Source organism: Brachionichthys hirsutus, chromosome 16, assembly GCF_040956055.1.
Source record: "Brachionichthys hirsutus isolate HB-005 chromosome 16, CSIRO-AGI_Bhir_v1, whole genome shotgun sequence".
NCBI classification, from domain to species: domain Eukaryota; kingdom Metazoa; phylum Chordata; class Actinopteri; order Lophiiformes; family Brachionichthyidae; genus Brachionichthys; species Brachionichthys hirsutus.
Window position 1 is genome coordinate 11,225,322 of NC_090912.1, and position 11,185 is coordinate 11,236,506.

At 42.5% G+C, this 11,185-nt stretch overlaps 2 protein-coding genes across 2 annotated transcripts; both read left to right on the forward strand.

Moving 5' to 3' along the window:
- Positions 1-316: 316 nt before the first annotated feature.
- Positions 317-3,342, forward strand: LOC137905698 (amine sulfotransferase-like). The gene is made up of 7 exons (XM_068749948.1): positions 317-348; positions 670-830; positions 1,310-1,515; positions 2,367-2,493; positions 2,715-2,809; positions 2,911-3,082; positions 3,149-3,342. Exons 1-7 carry the CDS (start codon positions 317-319, stop codon positions 3,256-3,258), a joined length of 903 nt encoding a protein of 300 aa, XP_068606049.1. The 3' UTR covers positions 3,259-3,342.
- Positions 3,343-4,521: 1,179 nt separating this feature from the next.
- On the forward strand, positions 4,522-6,594 carry LOC137905737 (amine sulfotransferase-like). The gene is made up of 6 exons (XM_068749989.1): positions 4,522-4,663; positions 4,781-4,986; positions 5,379-5,505; positions 6,073-6,167; positions 6,242-6,413; positions 6,485-6,594. Exons 1-6 carry the CDS (start codon positions 4,522-4,524, stop codon positions 6,592-6,594), a joined length of 852 nt encoding a protein of 283 aa, XP_068606090.1.
- Positions 6,595-11,185: the final 4,591 nt, after the last annotated feature.

Below are 11,185 nucleotides of genomic sequence, written 5' to 3' on the forward strand. Positions count from 1 at the left end.
TAAATGTGTCTCTGTATAAGGATAATCCCAAAGGAGACAACGGGTGCCATGGCAACCTGCATACACGCCTGTGGAGAACCACAGGCGTGTATCTTAGGTAAAAAGCTGCTCCGCCCCCATCATCACATGCAAATCAGTCCAGATTGAAGCCATTTCGTCTGTGAGGTTTATATTTTCTGGACTTTGACTTAGATTACTCTGAACGAATATCCGAACCACGTACCGATGACGCCATGGCTGGAGCACAAGGTGGGGCAAGAATATTACCCCCAGACCCCCTCCACGGTCCCCGTCCACTCATCTCCCACTTGATCTCATGACTCTGGGGCTGCATGACAAGAGAGCAAAGGTCAGCAATGTATGAACATTATGTTTAATTATTACTCACCCAAAACTATAATTGCCCTATTTCCATTGCAGAGTTAGCTTGATGGTAGGAGTCTCTTTTTTATGTTTCCAATCAGGGTCACATGACATGTGACCGACCGCTGACCGGTTGAGGCCTGGCATTAAACTGTAAAACAGCAGCTTTACAACGATACATGAAGTGTTAACGTACAAGTGTTTTTATAATGGGTGAATCAGATGAAGGTGCAGGAACAACACCTTATTTGGAGCGTACGAAGTCCAAATCCCAGTTATAAACTGAGGCTCTTCACGTTTTCCATTAACCCGACTCAGGAGCGACATGGAGCAGATCAGCGACTATCTCTTTAGGTTTAAGAACTTCAACTTCCCCATTGGATTCACAACTGCAGAGGTCATCGATTCCCTCCAGAGCTTTGAAATTCGAGACAGTGACGTATTCCTCGTCACTTATCCCAAGTCGGGTCAGTGAAAATCTCTTTCAATCAAAATCACGTGCTTTCACAGTGGCCGAGTTTACATGGACAAAATGTCTTTAATCCGATCAGAGTTCGGATTAAAATTATGATCAGATGCACTGTGTTCATGGACCCTAAAAATATTGATTTTGATTGAATATTGATGTTTTCTTAATAACAGAAGCGCGTTTAGCTGACGTCACAGACATGCGTGGTAAGGACGGTTTGTACCGAAACTTCGGAATAAGTGCTTTCATGCGTGTTGATCGGATTATCAATCGGTAAAATACATTTTACTCTCGATCCGAATAAAATCTTGATCGGAATGATCTTGATCGGATCAGACTATTCCGAATTGGGTGTGTGCATGAAGCATTTTTATTCACATTAATTGTGTCCATGTAGAAGTAGCCATTGTTATTCTGGCCGAGACCAGATTTATTGACCTGGTACGATGTTTCGTAATTCATCTCGTCTCCACTCAGGAACGATATGGACTCAGCAGATCATCATCTCCATCTGTGAGCTCGATGGAGGTCTGGGTGAATATACAAACAACATGGAGACGATGCCGTGGTTGGAGCACCTGGAGAACCACGAACATTACCCTCTAAGACCATCTCCACGACTCTTTACGTCTCATCTCACACCAGCTCTTTTGCCTCCAGGACTGAAGGACAAGAAGGCAAAGGTTGGTCTGTTGTTATGAACTCTTCCCTGCCAGGTAGGTCAAAGAGTGACAGATATGAGGCCCGTCTCGTATAAAGATCCTGTGCATGGCGACAGTCCTACCAAAGGTGATAAATAAATAAATCCAAAATTGCATTTTTATGTAGTAAATGGGTGAAAATCTAGGAAAATGTTTTCTGTGTTGAAATGAACATTTTAAATGGAAAAATGCAGAATATTTGCCAAACAGCAAAAAGCATCGAGTATTAATGAAGTAATGCTGAGTCATGGTCAGGAGGATGGAGAAATGGGACACAAGTCCATCCACAAAAAAACAAACGATGGATTCAACTCTCAACTATTAATTACCCTCGCCGAAGAGGAGGCGAGGGTATTGCAATTGGGTGCGTTTGTTTGTCTGTCTGTTTGTTTGTCTGTCTGCGCGCATAACTCAAAAACTAATAACCCAATCGACTTGAAATTTTTACACAAGCAAGGTTCTGTCCGTGGCTCGGTCCTCCCCAAGAATGGCGTTGATCCGGATCCAGATTCTAGAATTATTTTTACATCTGGAATTGTGCCTGTGCTGTAAACTGCCACTTTAAGAGGGAGGGACACGAATGGCATGACGGGAAAAAGAGTCCAGAAGGAGTCTTGTAGTACGTTCCGGAGCAGCAAGCTAGAGCAGGTTTGGCCCCTCTGATCCGGAAGCCCTGTTTACTGTCTCACAAGATCCAATAGTCTATTGGAGGCGGGGTCTGCAATCTCTGATTGTCGTTTTCTAGTTTTTTTAAGGGATTTAGAGCAAAGGAGAAAACACCTTGTGGCTATTAATTTAAACTGTGGACTGACTGCTGCTTGTTTCCATGTCAGGTCATCTACGTGACGAGGAATCCAAAGGACAACATCGTCTCTTATTACCACTTCAGTCAAATCTGCAGCGATCTGGAGACGCCCAAGAGTTTTGAGGACTTGCTTGAAAACAGTTTGAAGGGAAATGGTGAGGAACATCGGAGTCTGAGAAACAACAAGGAGTTACAGCCAAATATAGATAAATGTTAATTACCAGTGGATTTGTTGATGAAACCACGTTGATTAAAATAATGAAATGAAGGTAGCATAATAAAAAACTTGGAGGAAACAACAAGGTCAGTAAAAGTGTTTTGATGTGATACAATCTGTAGAAATGTGCTGAATGTTGGTTTACTTATTAAAACACAGTGGGTGCATCGTCCTGGTTTGACCACATCGGAGAGTGGCATTCAAAGAGAGACCAGTACAACATCCTGTACCTGAGCTTCGAGGACATGATTGTGGTGGGATTATTTCCTGTATCATAGCTGTACTTTCATACAGCTATGATTACAGATTTATGCAGATAATGGACATATTGAAGATACTTCACTTCCTGTTTTAGGACCTGAAGAGAGAGGTAACCAAGATCTGCACCTTCTTAGGTAAAAACCTGAGTGAAGAAGACGTTGAGAAAGTTGTAGAGAAATCTACATTCAAGAACATGAAGGAGGATCCAAAAGCAAACTATGAGTTTGGACAAGAAGCGACGGTGAAGGGAGACTTCATGCGTAAAGGTAACGTCACACAAAAGTGTACAGAAACGTGAACAGGTATTAGAGTATGTGTTTCCCCCATTCCAGGTCAGATTGGAGGCTGGAAGAACTACTTTACTGTAGCTCAGAGTGAAAGAGTTGATCGACTCCTTCAGGAAAGACTCGGGGATTTGTCTCTGAAATTCATCTGGGAATAAACAAAGAAGCCACGCCCACCTGTGTACTGTTAAAAAAAAAAAAGGCATCAACTGTTGTTCAAAATGCTTTCTCACCATTGTTTGTGTTGTTATCTTTACTATGAAGAGGAAACACTAATAAATCCATTTAGTCAATCTGTTGTCATTCTGAATTAAAATGTTTTAATTGCGTCATAATCTGTGGCAAAGGCCAATAGAAGGGGATTCCATGGCCACAGAAATACCCACCATCACTTTGAGTTGCATATTCATTCATACTTTAGCCTTATTTGTCTTTTTAGATCTTTGCATGTTCAAAAATTAGATGTTGAGACACTTTAAAATTTAACGTTAAAGCATCTGAAAGACATCCAAGGACAGCTGTTCTTTTTTATTATCTGGACGTCTCAAAGCTCACAACATGAAGTCTTGTCTTTTCAATATTCTCACGTAGGCCTAACCGACAACAGTGCAGAAATGACGACGTCACTTCCTGCGTGAATAAAACATCTCAGGAAACCTTACACGCAGCTAATTTAAGTATATATTAACGTTAAAAACACACCATATAAGTGCTGAGACCATTTCAACATGTCCAACTTTGTCTCTGTAGCATTTACATCGTTTTCACAGAATTCTTTTGAAAAAAATATAAACCATCGAAGTTTAAAAAACTAGCTTAGGTTTGTTACATGACATTTCAGAAATTAAATATCAAAAAGAGCAGAGGAATAAATTAATTAGCCAATAATATAACTTACCCAGTCCCGTTTCGACATAAATCCTCAATATCGTTGGTAGGATAAGGCACAAAATCTCCTTAAGTGGAACCAAAAAACGGCATTAAATTGTCTTCGTTTTGTAATCGTCTCTGTTCCCGCTCGTTTTCATCTCCGACTTCTTTCTCTGTCTGGTAGGCGGAGCTAGAGTCACATGTTATTAAAGGAATAGCACAATCGTTTGTTTTAGTCCCAATGCTTTCTTTTCTTTTTCTTTTTCTTTTACAAACATTTTGACCATTTTCAACATGTCTTCCGAACATATAGAATGATGATATTGTCCCATGGAATTGATGCGTGACTTTATATTAACCTGGGATGCACAGCTGTATTCTTCTTCTGCATTCGTTCCAACACCTGGTTGTTGTGTACCTCAACCCTCCTGTCGTTGAGTCCACTGCAGACCTTTATGGTTATACAACATCATGTGCAAATCAAAGTCCAGGTTTTGTACCCTACAGGTCTCAGTTGAAGTCCCGGCTAATTTTTCTGGCACAGAGGCAGCATGGATCAGGACAACAAGTATTTCAACCGATACAAAAACTTTAACCTTGTTGTTGGAATCTCATCTGCAGAGTCCATTCAGTCACTTCAGAGCTTTGAAATTCGAAGCAGTGACATTATCCTTATCACTTATCCAAAATCAGGTCAGTAAAACAAACTCTCACAGCCATTGCTCTCACGATTTTGTTCCAGATGGAAACAGATTTAATTTGAGGATTTTTTTTTAAATGTCTTCTAATATATCTTGTATTCCCACTCAGGAACTATATGGACTCAGCAGATCATCATCTCCATCTGTGAGCTAGATGGGGATCTGACTGGATATCCAAACAACATGGAGACGATGCCGTGGCTGGAATGGCAGGAGAAACGGGAGCAAAACCCCGGAAGACCCTCGCCACGGCTCTTCACCACTCATCTGAGACCAGATCTCCTGCCTCAAGCAGTGAAAGACAAGAAGGCAAAGGCCAGTGTTTCATGTGAAGAATTCAAATTAAAACATGGGAAAAGAGAACATAGTTCCAGAATTAAAGTGTAAACTAAAGGCAATCTTGAAGTTCTATCAAGATCAAATGCTAATCAACTCATTTAAATTATTTCAAACATTAACACTGATCTGAAATTTTACTTTACTGCAGACATTCAGTCATGAATGAAGACATCTTCTCAGGCCATAACGTCAAGAATTCAGAATGTTTTTTACACAGAGATTTTCAATCGATCAGGTCATGTTCCACAGCATGAGCCCTCACTTATGTTGTAGTTTGACTGTAACTAAATGTGAGGAAATCAGTATGTTGTGAAATATTCAAATTGAACAGTATATATTAGATTAAACTATGTGTGTTTCTATGACAGATTGTCTATGTGATGAGGAACCCAAAGGACAACATGGTCTCTTATTACCACTTCTGTAAAATCACTGAATTATTGGAGACACCCAAGAGTTTCGGACACTTTTTTGAGGACTATCTGGTGGGAAATGGTGAGGAACAAAAACACAGAATGAATCATACACATTTCATTTTTAGACATTTTAACATTGATGAATCAAATAGATGTTAAAGCAGCTAAAGGAGATCAATAAGAACTTGATTTATGGATACTTGTGGTAAACAAATCTATTGATGAAAGCTTATCAACTAGTTCAGTTCATCTTTAAATAGTTACTAAAACATTGATGAGGCCAAGTTAAAAAATATTAGATTAAGTATTTTAAAATAAAACAATTCTAAATTATTATTTTTTTAATTGTAATACAGAGAAAGAGATAGAAACGCGCGTGCCTTTCAAGCTGGCATTGCCTATATTTTTATTGCAACCAATGACCACCTTGAAACTTTGGAAACTTGACTTTCCACTGTCAGTGGGGAGAGAGATATTGTCACTGTCACATTCATTTGTGAGTGAAGTCTTCTTTTAAGGGGTATACTACTATTACTACTACTACTATACTTTTGGCAACAAATTCACCTTCTCCACGTCACTCTGTCCTTTGCATCGTCTTCCTCAACACCAGCCACTCTTATGGTCTCCCTTTCCCATTTTATAGTGGCTTCATCGTCCTGGTTTGACCACATCAGAGCGTGGCATTCAGTGAGAGACCAGTACGACATCCTCTACCTGTCCTACGAGGACATGATTGTGGTAAGATTAATTGGGTTTGTTAAAAATCAAAGATTCGTGAATAATTCATATTTTCAAACCCATTTCTCTTTTAGGACCTGAAGACAGCCGTAACTAAGATCTGCACCTTCTTAGGTAAAAACCTGAGTGAAGCAGATGTTGAGAAAGTTGTAGAGAAATCTACATTCAAGAACATGAAGGAGGATCCAAAAGCAAACTACAAGTTTCAGCCTGAGGCATTGTTGAAGGGCGACTTCATGCGTAAAGGTAACGTAACTGTAACGTGTGCAGAAACATGTAACCGGATATCAGGTGTGATTCCTGTTTCTTGATTCCAGGTCAGATCGGAGACTGGAAGAACTACTTTACTGTAGCTCAGAGCGAACGAGTCGATCGACTCCTTCAAGAAAGACTCGGTGATCTGTCGCTGAAGTTCATCTGGGAATAAAGGAAGAAGCCACGCCCACTTGTACTCATTCACATGCAGTAACTGTTGATGGAACAACACGCACTATAAAATGTTTTCTGTACGATGTTTGTTTCATTAGTTTCTGCATAAAGAAAATAAAAGATTAACAGGAAACAGTAGCGAAGCATTTTGGTCACTCTGTTGTCATTAAGTATAAGTAAAAAAAAATTACTTACTATTATATATCGGCCATTAGGGTCAGCTATGGTTGAAGAGGGATTGAAATGAACCTTCTTGTTAACCAATATTGCAACACCTCTGGCTTTCCCTGCAAAAGTCGAGTGGAAAAGTTGCCCCACCCAGCCACATTTCAAACGGGCATTATCTGCAACAGCTTTGTGTAATTTGGTGAATAAATATTTGTGTTATTAGGCCCGAGCGCCTATCCTAGGCGTAAGGGGCTATTGCTTTTGCAACGCAGAAGACGACAAAGTTGACGAGCGCAGCTCGTCAACCCTCGGCATCCAACGTTGCCATGAGGACGACCAACACACTCACGCACACACACACCGACACTCAACAGCAGCACACACACACACCCCGACACTAAACAACACACACGCACACACAAAGGCACCCACAAACACGAGTTGACGAGCGCAGCGAGTCAACTCGTGTTTGTAACTGTCTTCCGATGGTTGACGAGTGCAGCGAGTCAACCATCGGGCGACCAACACACCCACGCCCACACCCACGACACTCAACAGCACACACACACACACCCCGACACGAAACAACACACACATACAGACGCGTAGCCCTCGTCGAGACCATTCCGAAAATGTATTTTGTGTAAAAATCGCATACTCAGAAAAAAAGTTTTATTGTTTTTGCAAAAATTCTTTATTAGGCCCGAGCGCCTATCCTAGGCGTAAGGGGCTATTGCTTTTGCAACGCAGAAGACGACAAGTTGACGAGCGCAGCGTCAACCCCCGACACTAAACAACACACACGCACACACACAGGCATCCACAAACACGAGTTGACGAGTGCAGCGAGTCAACCGTGTTTGTAACCATCGGGCGACCAACACACCCACGCCCACACACACGACACTCAACAACACACACACACACCCCGACACTAAACAACACGCACACACACACACACACGCGTCTGTGCCCCCCACAGACGCGTAGCCCTCGTCGAGACCATTCCAAAAATGTATTTTGTGTAGAAATCGCACACTCAGAAAAAAAGTTATATTGTTTTTGCAAAAATTCTTTATTCTTCTTTTTTTTTTAGGCCCGAGCGCCTATCCTAGGCGTAATTAGGCCCGAGCGCCTATCCTAGGCGTAAGGGGCTATTGCTTTTGCAACGCAGAAGACAACAAGTTGACGAGCGCAGCTCGTCAACCCTCGGCATCCAACTTTGCCATGCTGTTGAGGAAGACCAACACACTCACGCACACACACACACACACACTCAACAGCACACACACACACACCCTGACACTAAACTGCGCTTGTCAACTCGTGTTTGTGTGTGTCTGTGTGCCCCCACAGACGCGTGCCCTCGTCGAGACCATTCCGAAAATGTATTTTGTGTAATAATCGGGCACTCAGAAAAAAAGTTATATTGTTTTTGCTAAAATTCTTGATTCTTCTTCCGCTTCTTCTTCTTTCTTTCTTTGTTCTGCTGTTTAAACGGCAATTTGACCCCCTGAACATACTCAAAAACTCACCAAACTTTGAACCAAGCTCAGAACCGGCAAAAAAGTAATTATTTTATGTGTTTTAAAATTGGGCATGAAAAAGTGGCGCGCCAGCGCCACCTACAAAAATCACAACGCATTGGGCCTATGGAGAGGGGTCTGACGCCAACTTTGTCGGACAGCCCCGAAATCCGGTACAGACATGCGTCATGTCAGGGCATAAAAAAAATATTATTATGGCCACGCCCCCAGACACACAGGAAGGCGGCCATATTGGATTGAAATTTAAAAACTGCTGAGTCAACATTAATGCTGACGGTGCATTTGAACAAACTCCTCCTCGGGGGTTTCACCAAATGAGCTGAAATTCAGTGTACACCATCTAGAGACTTGGGGCATCAAAAGTTATCCAAATTATTTTTATACATTTCACGGTTTCCGTGCGGCAAAGCTCCAAACTTGAGGTAGAATTTTGAGCGTTTTCGTACACCAAAAATTGCTCCCGTTTTCACACACACACTCCAATCCAAACCAAATTTTAAACACTTATTGACCCTTCCTACCTGGACATTTTAAAAGTGAAACTTTGACAATCAGCCTTACAGCGCCCCCTAGAGAACAATAACAAAAATTGATTGGGAATTAAAAAAATACTTTGCCAGAAATGATTGAAATTTTCCAGAAAATTCCCTCATGTGGTCCCGATCAAAATGCACAATCGTAACCATGTTGTTGTTTTTACGCTGTTGCCATGGCGATGGCAACCCCTCCTATGGGGAGGGGTCCGACGCCAACTTTGTCGGACAGCCACGAAATTCGGTACAGACATGCGTCATGTCAGTGCAAAAAATATTTTATTATGGCCACGCCCCCAGACACACAGGAAGGCGGCCACATTGGATTGAAACTTAAAAACTCCTGACTGCAGATGGCCATATAATCCAAATAGCGATTTGACTAAACTGTGAGCTACTCATGCAGCTCAAATCTAAACACTTGTGAAGCACTCAGGACAAAAGCGGCGTGCGTCGGCGGGTCAGCTCAACGGCCTGTCGGCCGGCGAGGGCCTACAACGCTGCTTGCGGCTTTAATTCTATTTGGTCCTGTCACCACTATGAAGGAAAAGCAACACGCAGAAGAGATTCATTTGAGCCGAGAAACACAAGGAATGGACATTAGCCTTCCATTCCCTCCGTCGTCATGGTGAATGTGAACTCACTGCCCAACAGGGAGAAGTGCCGCTTTGCATGTCAAGGAAGCTGCTGGAGCCTATCCCAGCTTGCTATGGGCACACCCCGAATGCATCGCCAGTCTTAGCAAGACGGCATGAGCGGTGGGTGGCGAGTAGAAAAACCAGAGAGCAGAGGGAGTCCTCAGATGGTCCACGTCATTCTTTATTTCATCCAAAGGCGTGACCTCACCACATCCCCAGCGCCCAAACAGGTGCATTCGCAGCAGACGCTGGGTCCTCGCTCCTCCGGCAGTCCCGACATGCCGGGAGTCTGCCACTATTTATGCACCTGTTCTAAATTGGGCAATCCCATTACCACCCAACCACCCCCATCTAGTTTCCCCCTTGGTTTGTCCCGGAACTCTTTTCAGCAGCGTCTGTTCCCCGGGGAGTCCTTTGGCCAAACGCCGCCGCCCTGGACACAAGAGCAGGTAAGTGGACCGGAACGAACAGCCTGTTTGTTACAGCCAGCCACGCAGAGATGAACAATCATTCACAGATTACACTCACACATTACGGACAATTCAGAGGAACCAACTCACATAACTCGCATGTTGTTGGAGGAAACCGGAGAACCCGGGGGAAAACCCACGCAGACGCGGGGAGAACATGCAAACTCTGCACAGGTAGGATTCAAACCCAGTAGCTTTGTGCTGTGAGGAGACAGCGCTAACCACTACGCCACCATACAGAAGGAAGTTAAATCCTGTGCCTGTGGGAGGCCGACAGGAGGAAGCAAGAGGAACAACTGGGACAAAACCAGGTATGGGACGTGGGGGGTGGGGGGCTGTGGCTCAGTTGATAGAGTGGTTCGAATCCCGGCTCTCGCTCTGAGTGTCCACATGTCAAAGTGTCCTTGGGCAAATTGCTCCGAGTGGGTGTGGCAGCGTCTTTCGTGGCAGCAGTCGCCCACTGGAGTGTCAATCCGTGTGTGAATGGGTGAATGTGAGGCTTAAAGCGCTTTGGGCACCGCTAAGGTGTGAAAAGGGCTGTACAGTCAGTCCTTTTAAAGAATATCAAAAGAAAATGAATCAGTAAAGAATAAAATCTGGTGATCTAACCTGTAAACTCACACCTGGATTTTAATTAAACATTCATTGACCTTTAATCAGAAACTGTTAATTGTAGGATATTTCTAAAACGCCTAAAAACTACAACATTATTTCTGCTCATCTTGCGTTCAAGTTTTAAGTTATTAAGTCCAGCGACACGACGATATCTGATATTAAAAAAACCTTCTACAATCAGTATCAGAGTATTGCTCATCAATAATGTCGCTGTCTCTGCAACACGGCTGTGAAAGAACCGACATGTTTTTACAACAAATGCTGCAAACGAAGCAATCTGCAATCGCAGTTAACACAAAGTACTTATAACCAACCGGTACTACTCAGTAATGATCACAAATTACATGAAATAAACTTTACTCACTTGGGGAAACTGATGCCACGTGTTTGGACACTTTATTCCTGTAACTAAGGCAGTTATAGGTGAAGCATTTCAGTCCAGTGTTCTACAAAGTTCTTTCTTTTGAGGTTAGGCTACTTATTTTTGGATTTGTTTTTCTCATATTAACACAGATTAAAGTTGTTTTAGAGGTTAGATTGGCTCCTCTCATGTTTCTTTCCTTCTTTCTTTAAATAATTTTGAACAGTCACAGTACAAAATCAAAAATACGTTTCAAA

Bases quoted from the DNA above. Each gene is read 5' to 3' on its own strand.
- LOC137905698 (XM_068749948.1), top strand. From the start codon at position 317: ATGACTCTGGGGCTGCATGACAAGAGAGCAAA. The intron at 349-669 runs GGTCAGCAATGT...ACGTTTTCCATT, and splicing joins CTGCATGACAAGAGAGCAAA to AACCCGACTCAGGAGCGACA. The intron at 2,494-2,714 runs GTGAGGAACATC...ATTAAAACACAG, and splicing joins AAACAGTTTGAAGGGAAATG to TGGGTGCATCGTCCTGGTTT.
- LOC137905737 (XM_068749989.1), top strand. From the start codon at position 4,522: ATGGATCAGGACAACAAGTATTTCAACCGATACAAAAACTTTAACCTT. The intron at 4,987-5,378 runs GCCAGTGTTTCA...TTTCTATGACAG, and splicing joins TGAAAGACAAGAAGGCAAAG to ATTGTCTATGTGATGAGGAA. The intron at 6,168-6,241 runs GTAAGATTAATT...TTTCTCTTTTAG, and splicing joins CCTACGAGGACATGATTGTG to GACCTGAAGACAGCCGTAAC.